Source organism: Lolium rigidum, chromosome 4 (genome assembly GCF_022539505.1).
Source record: "Lolium rigidum isolate FL_2022 chromosome 4, APGP_CSIRO_Lrig_0.1, whole genome shotgun sequence".
Lineage (NCBI taxonomy): Eukaryota > Viridiplantae > Streptophyta > Magnoliopsida > Poales > Poaceae > Lolium > Lolium rigidum.
In genome coordinates this window covers 210,530,566-210,551,467 of record NC_061511.1, presented here as the reverse complement: position 1 = coordinate 210,551,467, position 20,902 = coordinate 210,530,566, and the positions used below count along the sequence as shown (strand labels likewise).

At 47.1% G+C, this 20,902-nt stretch overlaps 2 protein-coding genes and 1 pseudogene across 2 annotated transcripts; 1 reads left to right on the top strand and 2 right to left on the bottom strand.

The window, feature by feature from the left end:
• Nucleotides 1-2,426: 2,426 nt before the first annotated feature.
• On the bottom strand, nt 2,427-4,786 carry LOC124649289 (translocon-associated protein subunit beta-like). The gene is made up of 6 exons (XM_047188940.1): nt 4,617-4,786; nt 3,550-3,648; nt 3,363-3,471; nt 3,021-3,092; nt 2,890-2,895; nt 2,427-2,783 (listed from the first exon to the last, which is right to left on the bottom strand). The coding sequence occupies exons 1-6, from the start codon at nt 4,784-4,786 to the stop codon at nt 2,664-2,666; spliced, it is 576 nt and encodes a 191-aa protein (XP_047044896.1). The 3' UTR covers nt 2,427-2,663.
• A 4,484-nt stretch (nt 4,787-9,270) lies between these two features.
• LOC124706918 lies at nt 9,271-11,554 on the top strand (annotated as a pseudogene).
• Nucleotides 11,555-11,806: 252 nt separating this feature from the next.
• Nucleotides 11,807-16,377, bottom strand: LOC124706964 (mitochondrial adenine nucleotide transporter ADNT1-like). Its single transcript, XM_047238628.1, has 8 exons — nt 16,196-16,377; nt 14,566-14,614; nt 13,824-13,987; nt 13,564-13,601; nt 12,976-13,088; nt 12,741-12,854; nt 12,314-12,652; nt 11,807-12,222 (listed from the first exon to the last, which is right to left on the bottom strand). Exons 1-8 carry the CDS (start codon nt 16,360-16,362, stop codon nt 12,142-12,144), a joined length of 1,065 nt encoding a protein of 354 aa, XP_047094584.1. The 5' UTR covers nt 16,363-16,377; the 3' UTR covers nt 11,807-12,141.
• Nucleotides 16,378-20,902: the final 4,525 nt, after the last annotated feature.

Here is a 20,902-nt window from a genome sequence, read left to right as displayed (position 1 = left end):
ACCAACTTTAGTATGGTTTATATTACTTGTCTGTACTATTATAGTTTTGTTTGCCAAGTTGAGCCGGCCCGGTGGACAATGCTACCGATCAGACCTTCGCAAATCGCGATCAAACATCAGCACTTGTATATTCCATGGGGACACATCATGTGGCAGGCCATCGAGTCAAACTCCAATATCTGGCCAGACTACTCCCAACAATTAAGAACGTGCAGTGTTTTAAAAATACGTCAGGGGCTCCTGGCCATCTACAATAGTATAGTTTAAGAGAAATTTTGCGGTGTTTAATATGTAGTATATGGCCAGATCAAACGGTTAAAATTGATTGGGATCGAGCATAGCTTTGTAATTAGATTTGTTTTATTTTGATATATGTAAATTGTTTTCTATTAGAGTGGAATTGTATGTTATTACCTTCGTTCTAAAATATAAGCTTTGTAAAGAATCGGTCCGTGGACTACTCTTCCACATCACCGGTGCGGCTCCTCCTTACAGACAAGGCCGACTAGCCAGATGTAGCGGCTGCCCCCGCGTGAATCGGAACTCCGCCAATCGCACCGTGATAGCATCCCGACCGTGGGCAAGTAAGAAGCTATGGTCCATGAGAGGCTTAGAGCGGAGCTATCCACTTTGTTTCATGCATCTTGGATCCTGATTTTTCTTGCATACCCTTAGGAGCATGTTGTTGCGGCCTCCCCCATAATGCGGAAATGGCCTCGCCACCAATCCACCACGGCATCATCTCTATGCAGTTCCATGCAACCGCACGAGACTGTAGCCGATGCTTTGGTGGTTTGCATCCCATCGACATGCAATTGATAGTAGGTTATAAAGTATAGAGTTTTGAGATTGCACTGTGGAGCTTGTCGAATCTATACTAAGTTCGGGCGAAGGGGCGGCTGGGGCAGGGCACTGGTGGAGTGGCGAAGGCGGCGACGGTAGAAGGAAAAGTAAACAACACGTGAAATTGCAATTAACCCCTTGAGGTTTGAGAAAAACTGGCCGCGGGATTAATATTAGTGAACTACCAAAAATAATCCTACTGATTAAATATACTACACGAATCGAGTTTGTAATAAGGTTGCCCATTCTTGTGCCCAGCTGGGTTCCAAGATGGAGGATGAGTGTGTTGGTTGGGCCGATGAGGCACCAGACTTTGTATCTGTCTTAGTGGCCAGCGAATCTGCCGAGCACTCTGGTTAATGGAAGTTCTGTTACCATGTAAAAAAAAAATATACTACACGAATTTGGTTGTAGTATTGCTGATATAATATGGGCCATTGGATCACAAAAATAAATGAACCAAAAATATTTGAGGCACCGTAGAAGGACTCTAGTTTAAAATTAAAATATTGGTAGATGATAATTTGGACGCAAGACAAGCCGGCGTTGTATAACGGCGAGGAGACGAGACAAGAAAGACATCTCACATGCCAGATCGAACCAGCATCATATTGTTGCAAAAACAAAACAAAGCGACACACATGATTAAAAAGAAACAAGAGGAATCAACACAAGATATGATCGAGCTGGGCATGCGAGAAGTGGTTGAACACAAAATTGTCGGGTAAAAGAGAATGCATTAAGCAGTAGGATCAATAGTCAAAACACTCATCAGAGTGTGCTTACCTTTAAGTAGTGCCTCTGTAAATAGCTCCATGATGCTCCTGATAGCTTTTTCTACAGGGTCCATGATCTTCATTACTACCTCTATTCCATAAATCAAGGGATATAAATCTAATCTAAAATCAACATCCTATAAGTTTGACTAAGTTTAAAGACAAAAATATGAACATCTATATTAAAAATCTTTGTCAATAGATTCACGGTTCGATATATTTTCTTAGTGTATTTATAAATTTATAAACTATTATAAATAGTGTTATATTTTTGTATATCTTCAGTTAAGCTTAATATAATTTAACTTTTGACTAAAAGTATATATCATGTTCTTTTTTTTAAAATGGAAGTGGTATTGGTTAGGCAATAACATCTTTCGTACATTCCTTTGCAACCAAAATTGACACGTGGGTCGGGTTTCATCACCTAAATTACCACTAATCTCCAAATTTGCCTAACTATGTAAAGGCATGGGCTGCTCCATCATTGCTCTCGAGCTTGGTAGCACAAGTTTCAGCCCTCTGATCTGTCTTATCCTGACTTGAAATTATCTGGACCGCACGAAACATAATTAGACCCCAGCGTCTCTGGCCATTGGTGTAAGTTGATCAAGTACAGTAATCCCTCAAGATCTGCCATAGTCAAACACTACAGTATTGCGATGGTTCCACACACAGGAGAAAGATAATTCTCGCTCGCATACCGGCCGGTACACTTCCAATCAAATGTAAGAGCCACTCCTTGGTTGTGTTCCGGAAAGCTGTCTCCGCGGTAAGAGCATTCCCACCGGGAGCCCTCAAAGGAAATCTGATAACGAGACTTCACAGATATGTAAATGATTCAAGCTATATCAAATATATTCTTCTATCTAAATTTAGCCGGCAAGGTCTCATCAGAGATGCTCAAGAAAACCACATTGCTGCTATGATCCTGATTACTTCAGCCATTCGAGTACACTGGGAACATCTAAATGTTTAAGGGTAAGACCAGTTTGCTTCTTGGGATGAAAACCAGCTACTAAAAAAGGTGGCACATAAATGGCTTCAGCGTCTCTTCTTGCTTCCTTTTGCAGCACCAGATTTCGATGGGCTGGCAACTAGGTAGATGAATGCGCCAACAAAGGAAACAACAGATGCCAGAGGCCCATATTTCCCGACAGCTCTCTGCAAACAGATGGTTTATTAGTGTGTGCTAATTGATGTCTCTGCCTTCCTACTTGGATGTAACACATACATAAGTGGGTCCATGAACAGAGCATGACGAAATTACCTTAGCCTGAAAGGTCCAAGCGAAGGTGGATAACCAGAAGTGAAGTGTCAGCACCAAAGATATAGCAATTCAAACATTAGAATAATGAAAGGTTTTAGTTTTGAACTGAATGCAGTGAGATGGCTACTGACCAATTCAAGCTTCTGCTGTGGAGGTCTCTCGGCGAGGATATCAAATGGAAGGATGGGCGTCGAGTAGGCCTCCTTGTAAGAGAAAATAAGCTCTTTAAGCTCAGGGAACAGAACATTACAGAATACCAAAGTAGGTAATGATATTAGTATAGTAAGTATTACTAAGTAATGCCCATCAAGTTAACTGCGAATGAGATAACTGGTATCTACATTAACCAATTCTCACAATATGCCACTTAAGTTCTCTAGTACAAACAAGCTGTCTCTACATGTAACTGATCATATAAATAATCACCAAGTGTAGACCTACTATGTAAGAAAAACCATGTAGAAGAAGCAAACCTGAAGTGCAGACTTTGTGGGAACACGGTACTTGATAACTGCAGGAGCACCCTGAAACCTGCCCTGCACCTTGGTCTCCAAGACAAAGTGGTGGGATGCAGTAGAACCGCTGAAAGTACAAAAGGTACATTGTCATGGGTAAACCCTAGTATGGCAATGGAAAGACAATACTGGGGTGTGTACTGACGGCTCAAGCTTTTCCACTATCTTCGATGTGCTTCCAGAGACGAGATCAAATGCTTCCTGTGGCCAAGAGTCGTCGTTCAGGCTAACGTCGTAGGCAGTCCTGGGAAAACATAATTCACATTAAGTTTGTGCCGATGCTGATGGAAAATAAAATGAAGGCGTTTGCTTTTTATACACATGAAAGGTAAGGTGCAGACGTAAATTTGTACTGTATATGATAATGAGCAGCCCATCTACAAATGCAACCCAATTTTGGCTTCATGGTTATCTAGCATTAAGTGCGGGAAACATATGCTGTGGCATAAGTCTCGGATGCCAATGTTGCTCAGCAAAAAACTAATGAAGACCATAAAATGGAGATGCATAGCACTAACATAAGTAGACTTTAACTGACGGTTAAAATTTGACTAAAAGAAAAGTCGGAAACGGGAATCAGACCTTAAAGTATCATACTAGGTCTACCTATCTACTCCCTCCGTTCTTTTTTAATTGACTCAGATTTAGTACAACTTTATACTAAATTTGAGTCAATTAAAAGAGAACGGAGGGAGTAGTTGATTTAACCACTCGGCGTTCAGTTCACTCATTTCAGATATTTTTCGAAAAGGGGAAGCCCCAGCCTCCCTCCTTTCAGGTACAATTCCAAGTTTCTAACTAACAGGTATAGTTAAACACATGAATCTAACCAATTTTCCACATGATATGACCAGGACTTGTGTGTGGATATAACAATGTTTGTTATAATTCACCTAGTATCTAACCACAATCGCCAATTCTTTCAGACGAACAGGGCACGCATGCTCCACCCCAAAATTTTCAGTGGATCTGGTAAAAGACCAGCCAGGATTCCCAGTAACGTGCACTCTGCAATCTACAACACCTAAACACAAGTGCAGTCTGGCTTTGAACACATCCCAATCACTATATCGATCAAGATTTCAGACAAGACGAACTCGCAACCAAGTGGTAGATGATGTGCGAAACGTAGCCGAAGCGCGAAATCCGTGAGCTAAACCGCGGGATCTGGCCGGCCGGGCCAGATCGAGGGGATCGAGGGAGGGGACTCACGCGGATCCCTGGTTGTAGAGGTCGAGGGTGACGGCGAGGCGCTCGACGCCGGGCCCGGGGCGGGACAGCTTGACGCTCTTGTGCGCCACCACGAAGGGCGCGTCCCCCAGCGCGGCGGCGACGAGGGAGAGGAGGACGGCGGCGGCGAGGAGGAGGGATCGACGCGCCATCGCTTCTTGGGTAGAGGGGCCGAGGAATTGTTCGCTCTGTTTTGTCTCTCTGTGGAGTACACAAGGTAAGGCCCACTTCTTTTTTAGCTTCTGGGTAGAAGCTTCTTTCCACTATCAAGAAGCCTGGATCCAAAAAATATATTCTGGCTTATAATTCAAGTTTGGCCTAACTAAATTATAATCTGGAGCAAGTTATTCTAGAGAATCTGGTGGGGAGAAGCTTCTCCAAGAAGCACAAAAGACAAAAGACAACAAAGACATAGGGTACAGATTTTTGGCTCTAAGCCCTATCAACTCTAAAAATACTAACAATATAAGTTTGTAAGTTTTCTTAAAAAAACAAACGTGGCCAATGCTATATCCCATCAAAGTGAGAAATATTAGTTTCAAGTACTTTGTATTATGAACTACATAAAACCACAAAAGTTTGGGTACTAGTACGCATATTTTCAAATCTTCAAATTTTATTAGATTTTGTCATTTTTGTGTTGCCATAATACAAAGAGTTTGCAATAGGTTTTATCAAAATTTGCAAATATTCTTTTACAATTTTGAAAATAAAGAGATGGAGCCAAATACACTTTTCGCTACAAAGGTAGATTATTTCACTAAAATAAAGGGAAGTCGAACAATTCAAAGATGTGGACTCCCGCCACAGTGGCAGCCCACGAGCGGGACTGACGGCGTCTCTTGGGTTTGGCCCATGGCGTCCATATACTAGCTCCATCAGATGGGTCGAGCCCTCAGCGGCGTCACTACGCTCATGAGCTCTCCATGTCAACCCGCACAAATTCATCCCCCCTTGATGAATGTCGACGCATGCGCTCGGCTTCAACGCTATCATTGTGTCATCTGCGAAAGCACTAGTTCATCTGGCACTGCCTTTGTGACGCAGCACAACGACATCGACAACAATTGGCGGGGGCATGTGTCGACATACAACAAGGAGGTGGAATTGGTGCGGGTTTACCACGTTCGTTGGGAACCCCAAGAGGAAGGTATGATGCACACAGCAGCAAGTTTTCCCTCAGAAAGAAACCAAGGTTTATCGAACCAGGAGGAGCCAAGAAGCACGTTGAAGGTTGATGGCGGCGGGATGTAGTGCGGCGCAACACCGGAGATTCCGGCGCCAACGTGGAACTCGCACAACACAACCAAAGTACTTTGCCCCAACGAAACAGATGAGGTTGTCAATCTCACCGGCTTGCCGTAACAAAGGATTAACCGTATTGTGTGGAAGATGATTGTTTGCGAGAGAAAACAAGTAAAACAAGTATTGCAGCAGATTTGTATTTCAGTATTGAAAGAATGGACCGGGGTCCACAGTTCACTAGAGGTGTCTCTCCCATAAGATAAAAGCATGTTGGGTGAACAAATTACAGTCGATCAATTGACAAATAGAGAGGGCATAACAATGCACATACATGTCATGATAAGTACAGTGAGATTTAATTGGGCATTACGACAAAGTACATAGACCGCCATCCAACTGCATCTATGCCTAAAAAGTCCACCTTCAGGTTATCGTCCGAACCCCCTCCAGTATTAAGTTGCAAAGCAAAAGACAATTGCATTAAGTATGGTGCGTAATGTAATCAACAACTACATCCTCGGACATAGCATCAATGTTTTATCCCTAGTGGCAACATCACAACACAACCTTAGGGGTTTCGTCACTCCCCGAGTGTCAATGCGAGCATGAACCCACTATCGAGCATAAATACTCCCTCTTGGAGTTACTAGCATCAACTTGGCCAGAGCCTCTACTAATAACGGAGAACATGCAAGATCATAAACAACACATATGTAATAACTTGATAATTAACATAACATGGTATTCTCTATCCATCGGATCCCGACAAACACAACATATAGTATTACGGATAGATGATCTTGATCATGTTAGGCAGCTCACAAGATCCAACAATGAAGCACAATGAGGAGAAGACAACCATCTAGCTACTGCTATGGACCCATAGTCCGAGGGTGAACTACTCACTCATCACTCCGGAGGCGACCATGGCGGTGTAGAGTCCTCCGGGAGATGAATCCCCTCTCCGGCAGGGTGCCGGAGGAGATCTCCAGAATCCCCCGAGATGGGATTGGCGGCGGCGGTGTCTCTGGAAGGTTTTCCGTATCGTGGTTCTTCGCATCAGGGGTTTCGCGACGGAGGCTTTAAGTAGGCGGAAGGGCAACATGGGGGGCCACACGAGGGCCCCACACCACAGGTCGGCGCGGCCAAGGCCTGGGCCGCGCCGCCCTATGGTGGCGGCCCCTCGTGGCCCCACTTCGACTCCTCTTCGGTCTTCCGGAAGCTTCGTGGCAAAATAGGACCCTGGGCGTTGATTTCGTCCAATTCCGAGAATATTTCGTTACTAGGATTTCTGAAACCAAAAACAGCAGAAAACAGAACTGGCTCTTCGGCATCTTGTTAATAGGTTAGTTCCAGAAAATGCACGAATATGACATAAAGTGTGCATAAAACATGTAGGTATCATCAATAATATGGCATGAAACATAAGAAATTATCGATACGTCGGAGACGTATCAATGCGCTCGGCTTCAACGCTATCATTGTGTCATCTGCGAAAGCACTAGTTCATCTGGCACTACCTTTGTGACGCAGCACAACGACATCGACAACAATTGGCGGGGGCATGCGTCGACATACAACAAGGAGGTGGAATTGGTGCGGGTTTACCACTTGTTCGTTCCTGCTTTGCAGGACCAGGACTGATGAAGGGTGTTAACAAGAACAATCTTGAGGATGGGGCACCAAAGTTGATGAAGATGGTGGTTGATGTGTCGAAGAGAGGCTTTGTGAGTCATGATCGTTTCCCGGTGATGCTCGAAGCTGGTAGGTGATATTCATGTTTCAAGAAAGTTTGTGGAGAAGAGACCTAGAGGCAAATTCTGATGGTTCTCGATCTTAGTTTCGTTACACACTCGTGGTACTTGGATTTAGTTTTCCCGAGTTGTAGTGGTAGCAGGTTTTTGCGCTGCAGGGATGTGCTTTCATAGGTCATAATCTGCCACAGCTTCAAGCACCACACTGCATTATACATGACGCTCTTTGTATATACCTTGCCAAGCAAACGGGTAATTCTTCCATAATTAGTGCGTACAATCGATGCTTCCAAGTATCCCAAGAAATCATATCGCTGCATTTTGGGTCATGATCCTTGCAGTCTCTTCTTCAGTGGCCCTCTCAAGTGGTATTTGCCAAATTTTTCCACCACAGTTCGGTAAAACATGTACATGCACTTAATGGTAGTAGACTCACTCATGCGAAGGTAATCGGCATGTCCTGTGTATCGGCAGGTGCTCCGTATGCAAGCATCCCCATGTTGACGGTGCTCTTCTGAATCGACGAGAACCCGATCGTGCAAACAACGTCGTCCTTCAATTTGAAGTAGGGGTCAAACTCTCGACCGCCGTGGAGGATATTCATGAACAAATCCTTGCTCATCTGATATCGGCGCCAAAATATTGTCGGCATGTGTTGCCCCATCTGCGATTCGTTGTGTAGCATGGTATGCCCCTCCATCCTCTATCGGGGCTTCAACTTCTTTTTTCCCGCCTTTGAACCTCCGTGGCACGACTTCTTCCTCTTATTCGCGTCGGCGTCAAACATGTTTTGCAGTGACACGATGATTGACAAATGCTCCCGAATATCATCGTCGAAGGCTTGCTCGTCCTTTATCATTAGGACGATCATCTCATCATCACTATCCATGTCTGAAGCAAAACAAATGATTAAATTCATCCGCGGCAAAGGAGGCAATGAACGGCGACCTGTCGCGCCTACCGGACAAGCCGCCGAACACCTTCTGTGCGTGGAGGAGGGGCGGATTAGCCGGCGTGTTCTGGGACGCATTGGCGAAGCAATGGCGGCGAAAAGGACGGCGAGGGAGCCACCCTTCACGACGGTGCCCGACTCAGGAGGGATTGGCCGTCGATACGGCCGGCAAATCGAGCGGCGGCGGAGGGGTGGGAGGCGCGGGAGGGGAGGTGGGAGGGGAGGTGCGACGAGAAATAAAAGGCGGGAACCAACCGTTCTGGATTTGGTTGCCGACAGTTAAGCACCCACCTCGCTTCTCGCTCTGTCCGGCGCGCCCGAACATCCCCTATGAAGCGGGGACAGACTCGAGATGTCAGACAACATATTGGGTCACGCTAGGTGGAAAAGGGTTTAGAGCGCGCAACTGGAAACGATAAAATGTCCATGGCGTTCCAAAAATCTTTGGGGAGGACCCTAGTGGAAATGCTCTTACACTTGCTCGTAACGTGGAGAAGGATGCAGACATTCGATTCGACACACCAGGCGGTCGACCTTAGGCACTTTCAAGCATTATGCTCTTCGGTCTTAAGCCAGAAATCTTTGCATGCATGGCTGCACTCGTATCCATCCATGCTCACCCATCTTTCCTCCCATTGCATATGAGCCGAGCGAGCGAACGAGGCCCCAAATTAAGCGTCCATCCATGGAGCAGCTCCGTCAGGTGGGCGAGGCCCTCGGCGGCGTCGCCGCCCTCATGGCCTTCCACCACGAGCTCCGCGTCAACCCGCGCCAATGCCGCCTCCTGGCCGACGCATGCGCGCTCGCATTCGACTCCGTCGCCGCCGAGGTGCGCGCCCACCTCCGCTTCGACGACCGCCTCGTCGGCAGGTGGAGGCCCCTCGAGTCCCCGCTCCGCGAGCTCCAGCGCGTGGTCCGCGACGCCGATCATTACATCCGACACTGCCTCGGCGACACGCACGGCGGCGGCAATACCAGCTGGTGGGCGCGCGCGGTCGTGGCCACGCACGGCGTCGAGTGCGTCGAGCTGCACATGCACAGCCTCCTCTGGTGCGTCGCCGTCGTGCTCGAGGCCGTCGAGGTTGCCGCGGAGGCCGCCGCGTCGTCCGACCCCGATGAGCTCGCCCGGAGCCGGACGCTCTTTGGTAGAGACTACGACAAAGATCTCATTGATCCGGCCATGTTCCGGCGAAGCAAGGTCGGCATGGCATACCTGTCCACGCAAGAGCTCATCGCCCGGTTGGACACGGCGTGGAAGGAGGACAGGTGGCTGCTCTCCCAGCTGCTCGACGAAATGAAACAAGGCTGCTCGTCCAAGACGATGTCGCGGCACGAGCACCGGCTCGCCGACCTCCTGGCCGCGCCGCGCGGAAAGCTGCACCCGGCATCCGCGCTCCTCGCCGGCGGCGACTTCCACATACGGCGGCGCCTGGGCGGCAGCCTAAAGGAGGCGCAGTGGATGGGGGAGGCCATCGCCGTGAAGCACTACATCGGGGTGGACGCCGACGACGCCACGGTCTGCGCCGAGATCGCGCTGCTCACCTCCGTGGCGCACCCGAACGTGGCGCACTGCCGCTACTGCTTCCACGACGAGGAGAAGCGGGAGGCGTTCCTGGTCATGGACCAGCTCATGAGCAAGGACCTCGGGTGCTACGTCAAGGAGGTGACCGGCGGCGGCAAGCGGACGCCGCGCGCGCCGCTCCCGCTCGTCGTCGTCGTGGACACGATGCTGCAGATCGCGCGCGGCATGGAGCACCTCCACTCAAAGAATATATACCACGGTGAGCTCAACCCGTCCAACGTGCTCGTCAAGCAGAGGCACGGCGCCGCCGACGGATACGTGCTCGCGAAAGTCGCCGGGTTCGGAGGCCAATCCGCAGCGACCAGCCCCGGCCGGAAGGCGTCGCATGCCGCCGCCGGAACAAACGCAAATGCCAATGCCAGTGCGAACCCATGCATATGGTACGCGCCGGAGGTACTGGAGAACGACGAGGCCGCGGCGAGGTGCACCGAGAAGGCGGACGTGTATAGCTTCGGCATGATCTGCTTCGAGCTGATCACCGGCAAGATCCCGTTCGAGGACAACCACTTGCAGGGGGACAACACGAGCAAGAACATCCGCGCCGGCGAGAGGCCGCTGTTCCCGTTCCAGGCGCCCAAGTACCTCACCGGCCTCACCAGGCGCTGCTGGCACGCCGACCCGGCGCAGCGCCCGTCCTTCAGCTCCATCTGCCGCGTGCTACGCTACGTCAAGCGGTTCCTCGTCTTGAACCCGGAGCAGCATGATGCGCCGGCGCCGGCGGTGGACTACCTCGACATAGACGCGATGCTGCAGAGGAAGCTCCCGGCGTGGCAGGGCAGCGCGTCGGCGCCTCGCGTGTCGGACGTGCCGTTCGAGATGTACGCGTACAGGGTGATGGAGAAGGAGAAGGGCAAGGCGGCACCCGGGATCCTGCACATCTCCGACTCCGGCAGCGACGGGAACTCGCTGTGCGGGGACGAGAGCGTCCATAGCGCCGCGACGCTGCCAGACATTGCTGAGACGGCCTCGCCCACGACCTGGTCGAGATCGCTGTCGGCGAGGAGCAGCGGCAGCGGCAGGGTGCCGCCGGCGTTGTCGTCGCCGCGAAGGCCGGCTGGCAGGGCGGCCGCCGCCAAAGCAGGCAAGTGAGACTGTAGCTACCTACATCGCTACTCGGACCTCGCAGTCGATGATGCTGATAATGGCGTGCGTGCGTCTCGCTGCAGGACCGCCGCAGAAGTCGAGGTCGATGGGGGTGGTACGGCAGCCGCTGCCGCAGCTGCAGGCCATCCGACGGACGCCGAGGATAATGTCCGACGGGCAGTTGCAAGCGGCTGTGACTCCACAATCCCGCCGGCGTGCGAACGGTGGTCACGCTTCAGACTCGGAATTAGCCTAGAAATGCAAATGCCAGATTGTATCTTGACGACTAATTCCCCCTACATAGAACAGATAGAGCCAAGCTTCAGATGAAATCCAGTAGATCAATTTCAGAAGTATAGCGCAACCATTTACAGCAGTGGGCATTTCTTCACTCTGGCTGTAAGCAACTGTATCTTCGGTGTATGCGTTTGAAAAACAAATGAAAACAGGCAAAGAAAATGTTCAGATAGCACTGATGTCATATGTTTTCCTAACTTAAATCTATCAGTATATATAACGGCAGCAGCAACAAAGAAACTAGAAAGAGTGTTAAAGATGAAAAAACAGGGAAATCCACTATTAGCAGCACACAGCATGCAAGCTTATGTTTCAATCTCAATACATCGTTCCTCACTGAATAAGACTTTATGAGTTAGGCAAATGCTTTTAATGCTTTACAGCCAACTTATTATTTCCTCGAGAGAGTGCGGCAACAATTAGGATCTGGAACCAGCAGTAGGATATATCGACAAGGGCTGAGAGGGCCTTATGCTGAATGGAGCCTCGGGTCCTATTGTCCTTCTACTCGCCCTGCCTAACAAAAAAAGAACTCTCAACACCTACAAAAATAGAAGTTGATAACGACCAGGACGGATAACTAAGCCCAGTTCTTCAGTCTATCCTCATCTCTACTCCTAGAACATCCTTCACAGCCTCATATGTGACGAAAGCAATGGCGATGGAAGGCACCACCTGAAGATACAAAGCAGGGCACAAAATTAGAAATGGCATTCAGATATCAAGGAAGCTCAGACATTTGCATTTTTTTTATAAGAAACATTACCTTCACTGAGTTGGGCACAAGACCCTTGTACAAAGCACCAAATCCTTCGTGGCGAACAGTTTTCCTGAATGCATCGATCATTCCATTGTACTGCAGTGCCTCTTTGCCTTCTCCAGTAATAATAGAGGCAGCATGGTTCCAACCAACCATCTGCATTCTTCTCCGGACAACATCAAGAGGGTATGCCACAGTCTGGCCTATGGTTCCGGCCACAGCTCCACATCCAAGCCTTGTGACTACATGCAACTCATTATTATCTGCAAGACCAAATGCATTTGTCTGGAGGATCCAGTCCTTCAGAGACTCGTATACAGCAAAGTTAAGGCCAACATAAGGGACCTGCAAGAAGAAAAATAAGTATAAAGTGATAAGAACCCATTGGCAAGGCACAGCACACAAATATTATTTCTAGTTAAGAGGAACCTACAACTCCAATCACTGATGGAAGCCACCCTCTGTATAAAGCACGGAAGCCTTCTTCGCGGTAAACTGTGCCCAATGCATGAAACATACCACGGTACTGGTAAGGAGACTTATCTGTCTGCAAATTGAGATGTCATTCTCCATTAAAATAGCAGATGGAATGAAATATAACCACGCAATAATTTATATTCAACTATGGACAGTCAGAGTATCACGAGGCAATGAAAACTAAACAGTACCTGAACAGTAATCCTACCCCTAACCATATCCATGGGATAAGTAGCAGACATGGCTATGATACCAGCACAGGCTCCAGCCCCAAGGCGCAGTACTGGAGTAAGCTGAGCATTCTCTGTTCAACATAATTAACAAGTGATGAATTGCTGAATCCAGAGATTTCCATTACTCTACATCTATATACATGACAAGAATCCCTCAAAAAAATGTATGCAATGCATTCAAACATGAATTCTTCACTTGTCGTGAAGCAGAGCAAGTTAAGTCTGATATTGAACAACAAATCTAATGAACCGTATGTCCTATTATGGATTGGATTATAATAAAAGGACATTTTTCATGTCCAATTTGGTGAGCAACAAGGTCATTTAGGCCTCAAGCAATGACAGAAGTTGGCGTTAAAGGAAAACATGGTTGGATATAAAAGGCCATGTAGGTTAAGAAATTAATGTTGTGTGTAAAAAAAATACTAATAGGACTAAGAATTCACACATTACTGATACTTCCATTTCTAGGAAACTAAGAAATGAAGATGCAGAACACTGGAAACTAAAGTGTGTGTAGTGCGGAAGAAGGGAACAAGACATTACCATCCCCAGTCTGTTGTCGGTACAGATACAAAACACCCCTGCAAATAAGACACGGAAAGGAAATAACACATTAAATATTGTAACATGAAAATTAACATGTCAAGATGAAAGTAAAACTGAAATGCTTCTAACCAATTTCAGGTCAAAACAGTCTGATCATGCAACAGATAAAAGTTCTGCAAAGTGCAAACTACAAATAACTAGGTGGTAACGCAGCAAGCAGTTATGCAAGGCAAGAGTAATTGGAAACAAGAACACACCTTGATGCTTGCTCATAACTGAAGAACTTGACAGCAGAATTTGGGACAATCCTAGCACAATTGGTCCCATTGCCCTTAAAGAGTCCACGAAGGCCTTCGGTTCTCCATATATACTTCAGCCCTTGAACTGTACCATTGTACTTGATACTGTGAGGATTTTGAACCTGAGTTAAGCAAGGTAACATAAGTCAGAGGTCCAACAGAACTATTTTAACCAAACCTTCCCTTTTCATACAAAGTACACACGTATAGACAATTTTAGTAGTAGAGCTATTGGGGTCCAATAACAAGTGCGACCTGACTACTTTAAGCATTGTTAATTTATTATTATTCCCAATTATTCAGTACTGAAAGAGGGAGAAATGAATGTGCACTGAAAGAGGCTAGTTTTAGGTTCCTCCAGAAATTCAACATGGCACTAGAACTGCTACAGGTTCTTATAAATAGCTACATATAACATAAACCATGGATTTGGTTTGTAATACAGAGACCATAGTGAATACACTGATATGGTAGATATTTAGCTTGCATCATTTCTATATTAGTTGATACCAAGTAAGGGAAGAAACTATTGAAACAAACAAATAAAAATATTACTATCGATTCAGCCAAGTAATCTTGATGTCAAACTACATGGTTTACAGAACAACTTAGGAAAAACTAATGCAAAGACAAACCTATCAATAAAGTAAAACCAAAACATGCTATAAGATAAAAAAAAAATCAAGACATAAGAACTCACCTGAAGCAGGATCTTCAATCGCTCAAGAGGAGCAACAGCAGTCCTTGATCTGTGAGAAATAATAAAGTTAACAAGACTCATTAAGTATGCATAGCTACCATTTCAATGACGAAGTAATTGGTAATCTAAGTTTCTAACGTTTAATGTCTGCCTCAAGTAAGCAATGTTCCCAAGTGGCCAGTAAAGAAAAGGAAGAATATATTCCCAGCTTTGACTTGAGGAAACTATAACAACATTTGGTAGCTAGAGTACTACAAAAGGAAGAAATGATCAACTCGCCCTAGCATTCTACCAACTAAAATACTATGACATTACATCAAGTAGACACAGCTACAATCAGATGCTTGCTTTAGCATTTTCTAATGAAATTTCGTGACATGACAAGATTCACAATATTTAAGAATGAACAAACGATTAACACATCAAATATAGAATGCACCAGTAGTTAACCAGACTGCAGATGATGACTAGAAACTGGAATCGACATGCAAATATAGATTCTTAAAATCTGTGATGAATCAACATGTCAAAGAGGGAAAAACAAAATCAGCTTTGATTTCAGCGAAGTATAACAACATTTGATAGCTACAGCACAGAGCAAGGAAGAAAAGATCAAGTAGCCGTAGTCTTGTACCAGCCAAATATAGAGTATTATTGCATCAAGTAACCCAGATAGGCACTTAATGGTCGAGCTTTACCCTTTAGATAGTGGGATTCCATGACATCATGAAGATCCTTAATAATTATATAAGCATGTGCCAGCAGTTAACGCATCAACCATCAATAATTAACACCACAAACAGAGAGCACGTCGATAATTAAGATTCAGATGCATAAAGTGTGGAGAATAGACTTATTTTAGGGTGGGGGCAGGGGTTTTAGCTACTGGCCAAACAACGGCGCTGTGCCGAATAATTCTACTCGAAAGCACCTCCAATTAGACGAGCTCATGGTGCAGAATACTAGATATGGCAATTTGATAACAATAAAAAAAAGGGAAACAGAATACTAGAAATGGCAATTTGAATTACATTCGCATGACATGACGAGAAAAAGCTAATAGAACAACCCCATCCAACATTTCCGCCCCAGATTCGGTCTGCCACTAGGGTTTATGTGCCGGCAAACTGATCCAGGCAAAACAATTTAGATTAGCGTTAGGAAATGTTCTAGTGCGGAATCTGGGCGACATGTTGCAGATCACGGCGCGATCGTGCATGTTTATTTCCTAGGGGAATGGTTCGGATCATGGACGAAATTAACCCATCAGATGCGAATTCCAATCGAGATGAAGACTAGCATACAAGCTGACGCGAGATCTGGGCGGGGCGCGGCAGGGGTTTAAGAGTTGGGAATCTCGGCACAGATCGCCGTTGTCTTAACCCCGTGCATCAAGCGATGCCGGATTGCAAGGCGAATTACGCGCGTATACCACGAGGAAACCAACAAATTACTCGGAGGAATCGCAATTGCCCCAGGGGACTGAACGAATCCGGCACGAGGCAAACCCCAATCTAATGAACGAATCTGGGAGCCGCCGCGCGCACGGCGGGCAGGACGCCGCGAGAGCGGGGACGAGTACAAGGGGGTGGATGGAGGGAGGGAGGGAGAGGAGAGGATGGGGACTCACAGTCCGCCGGCGACGCCTCCCGCGAAGAGCGACTTGCATACGGTGAGGACCTGGTGTCCGGGGCCCTTGACCCCCTCGCGCGCGAGCTTGGCCTCCTCGGCCAGGTTGACGATGGTGTTGACGGCCGTGTCGCCCCTGCTCTTGCCCACCACGTCCTCCGATGCCATCTCCCGCGCCCCTCTCGCCGCCCGGATCGCTGCTGCCCGCTCGCCCCGCGGAGGAGTGTGAGGGCGGCGGCGGGTTTGGGCCGGGGTTTTTGCGGCGGCGGCGGCGGCGGCGGCGCGGGGTGGGAGGTCGCGCGTGCGTGCGGCAGGGAAGGCAGGCAAGTGGTGGGGGGCGACGGGCAGGGCAGGTGGTGGTGGCTATTAACCCATTCCCGGCGTCTCCTTCCGCTATTACCGCAAAACTTTTACGCGCACTCAGCTACCCACAGTCTTTTCTTTCACTGCCTGTAGGCCCGGCTAGCAAGTGGGACCCGATGTCATTGGGAAACCGCCAGTCACCCGCGTGCGCGCTGCATTTCTTGGCGTACTGCTAATTCGTGGCCGGGCTTATCCGGGCCGTCGATGTTTATCGGGTTCTGGCGTCAGCCTCGGGATGGGGGAACCGGGCCCGCGTGTCGGCGAGTGAGAGGAATAGTGTATTAGCGTGACAGGTCAGAAAGGGAGAGAGGAGCTTAACGGAAACCTAGATCCGCCGTCGCGACGGTGATCTGCTGCTTTTTCCCCGCGCGCGCGGCCTGCTGGGCTCCCTCCGGCCCTCTCCATCCACTTCATTTCCGTTTTTATCTTTCTTCTAGATTGCATACTGTAATATTTTACTCGGTTCAAAACGAGTGTCGTGGATTTGTTTAGGTTTGCGTTTATCTAGACGTGTTTGGTATGGGTACATGTGAATCTAGATGAATCCGCGACATTTCTTTTGGAATGGCGGACGAGAGAAATATCAAAACACCGTTCTAAAATAAGTGGGAGCACTGCCAGCAAAGTGAAGTGTTCACGACTGTACCAACGGAGGCGAGTCATGCTTCTACGTTCTCTTCCATGACCTGAGAGGGACCCCTTTCCCCTCGCCCTAGCGTGTCGTATCGCCGACAATGGAGACGCTCACGTTGAGAAGAGAGGGGACCATGAACCAGACTACCAAGATGGGATAACAATATAGCCCATCCATTCGCTACATCAAGATTAGTTTGAGAAGCCTGCCATAGACCACGGATACAATCATGAAGAAACAAATCTCCAGGTGGTGGGAGATCCAACCGTACGCGCACGGGCTTCCAGCCGGCGGCGCGGCTTATTTCGATGAAAAATTGGCAGGGCTTACAGTGTGCAAATGCAAGATAAAAAATCGTGGATCCTCCACTGGCTATAGGACAAGGATATTGATGAGAAGGTGCTTTGTAGAAGAATAGTGAGAACATTGTTGAGCCTCGGAACAGCGCATGCAAGTGAAAAAAATATTGTGCTCTCGCCTTCCTGCAACACCGCACCTGACAAAGTGCAAAGAATGAGCATGGAGCAACCAAGATAATTGCACAAGGGCTAGTCGTAGGGCTCGACATCACCACCAAATCTCTTACCACGCCATCGACACCTGCCACTTGAAACAGCACAAACCCACACCCCCAACTCACCCAAGGCATCACCTTAAGGAATGTGATGGCGCCCGGGGACCACCCAATCCAAGGGACTTTGGATTTCTCTCGAGTATCAAGAGGGGGACGGTCAATGGAAAGATACTTCGTCTGCTCTCCAAGGAGGAACGTGGTGGTCACGGGCATTGCCACCGTCGCGGCTAGCACCGCATCCAAGGATTTCTCCCAGTTTCAGGTCCACCTTTAGCACCCAACCTGGCACAACATCTGATGTGCTGGAGGACACCGAAGATCAGCACCGACAAGGTTGGGCGCTCTAGACGCCATCCTTTAGATTTGGCCCGGGCACAGATGTGGTGGCCCCGCACTAGGGCCAGCACCCTACGCCTGCCCGCCGTCCACACAGCCGGGGAGGAGGACCTGCATTGCGCACGTTATTCGTCACATAGCCCATGACCCAAACCGCCGGAGGCCGCCGCCTCGATTCGATTCGATTGTCCATCGCGAGCAAGCGGGTCGACGAGAACCTCACCGCTACCTTCATTAGCGACCTCGCAGTTTCCAGCGGTGTGGGGGGTGGATGTTCTTCTTGTTCTTAGAAGAAAGAGATGCCCGGCCGGATGGTTGAATAGGAGGTCTTGCCCATCTATATAGTAGGTAAGACCGGGGGGGGGGGGGATGAACCGTTCTTTGATCTACTATCCATTTTAAACAAAGTGGCTTGGTTTTGTTTAGAACTTTAGATACACATTTAGTCTAGAAAAGATATACTCAACTAAAGAACGGATAAACAGTACTACCTCGGATCGATAATAATTGTCGGAGGGAGTAGGTAAGATTTAAGTTGTAGTAATTCCCCTTTTTGGATTTGTCATTTCGATCTTGTACCAGAACATTGCGTGGTTCCTAAGGCATGGCAGAGTTCGGTGCCCGATCGGCGATCACAAAAACAAACAGTGCTGGGTGACGGTGAAGATTGGTTTTGGTTGGTTTCGTGGCCGGTCTGTCTGTACTCCTAAAACTGCGGACAGCGTTTGAGCTTGTAGCCGCCATGGATGTGGACTGGTAATTTGGCCCTTGCTGCAGGTGTTGGGCCAAGCTGATCGCGTTCACAAGTTCCATATGGACCACCACCGCAACCCGATCGTTCGAAGCGCAGCAGCACTTATCGAAAGGCGTGGATAGGGTTTATTCGCCAGCAAATTCGGAGCGGCTGCGGCCACGGTGAAGCGGATTTGCCTCGTCGACAGGAATATGTGTGTGCTGGGCATTGTGATGGGTCCAAATCATGTGCCGTGGCGTGGCGATGTGGCGGCAGGGGAGTCGCCGGAGAAGGCGGCCGTCGCTCTCGGCTTTCCTCCCACAACTCCGGCACGACCACCAGATAACAGATAAGGAGGCCACTGCTTTCAGATAAGGACGCTGCATACTCGTTTCGCTTGTTGCTTTTTCGATTATTGCTGGTGCTGCATTTTGAGACGAGGAGGATTGATGGATTCTGATAGCCCTGTGCTGGCCCGAGCGCCGGAGCTGGGTTTCCAGTGTCTTGGACTGACGGTCCTGATGCCCAATGGACTTTCGGAGGTTCTATTGGCCGACCAGGTCGGTGCGGACGGAATTCCTATACACCGATCAGGTCGGCCGTTACCGCGAGCCACACACCCCCGCGCGCGCGGTATGGGCCAGCCAGGTCGGCCAAGTTCGCAGTATACTTCGTTTTCTGTTTATTTTTTCTTTTTTTCTTTTCTGTTTCTTTTTTCTCTTTTGTTTCTTTTTATTTTTTCAGATTCGAAAATATTAAGATTTAAAAAAATTGTTGAGATTTTGAAAAGTATTCATATACAAAAAATTGTTCATTTTTTAAAATAGATTTTAAAAAATGTTCAATCCCAAAAAATATTCACATTTAAAAAATATTCAGAGTTCAAAAAATTTCACAGTTAAACAATATTCAAATTTAAAAAAAACTAATCTAAAAAATGTTCAAATTTCAAAAATGTTCAATCTTAAAAAATGTTCAAATTTAAAAATGTTTAAACATAAAAATTGTTCAAATTTTTTTAAAAAGAAAAATGTTCAAAACATAAAACTATTCAAAATTTAAAAATGTCCATGTTTTGAAAATATCTGAAAAAATAGTTTCATAAATAATGTTAGATTTTAAAAAACAAAAAATATTAGTAACAGAAAAGAAAAAGAATAAAGAAAAAATCGTACCTGAGCTAATGGGCCGCGGCCCAGCCTACCCGACCTGGTCGCTGGGGTGTGCGGCACCCGGAACGAGCCGACCAGGTCGGCGTATAGCAACTCCCCGGTGCGGACGGACCACTGCACACCCTTGCCAGGTCCGATGGGCCGGCCCAATTTGTTTTTCCTTTTTCTTTTCTCATTTTTTCTTTCCATTTTTTTCTCTATTTTGAATCAGCATAGTTTTAAATTTGAACAATTTTTAAATTTGAACGATTTTTGAATTGAGTAATTTTCGAATTTGAACAAATTTCAAAATTGAATGATTTCCGAATTTGAACAAATTTCTAAAATGAACAATTTTCAAATTTGAACAAATTTCAAATTGAACGATTTTCGAATTTGCACAATTTTTTGAATTTGACCAATTTTCGACTTTGAACATTTTTCAAAATTTGTTTTTTTTCAAAATTCATTTCTCTGAAATTTAAACAATTTAAAATCTGCATACTTTTCGAAAAAATATTATTTTTTTAGAAAATGTTTTAAAATATACAGTTTTTCCAAATTTAACGTTCTAAATTAAATCTTAAAAAAAACATATAGAAAAGAAAAAAAACAAAAACAAAACAGAAATTAAATGGATAGCACCTAACTGGGTTGGCCCGTACCTCGCGCGGGGGTGTGCGGCGCGCTGTACGCACCGACCTGCTCGGTGTATAAGAAATGACATGGACTTTGGCCTATTATGGCAAGCAGTGGCGCACTTTCTCGGTCACACTATTTTCGTTTGGGCAAAAACCCTATTTATCAGCCTGCTGCGGGGCTTCTAACACCGGGAGCAAGCGGACCACAGCCTAAGTGTCATTGGTATTCCGGTTCTAGGATCTTTCTAGAAATTTTGGGTTCAGATTTTTCATTTT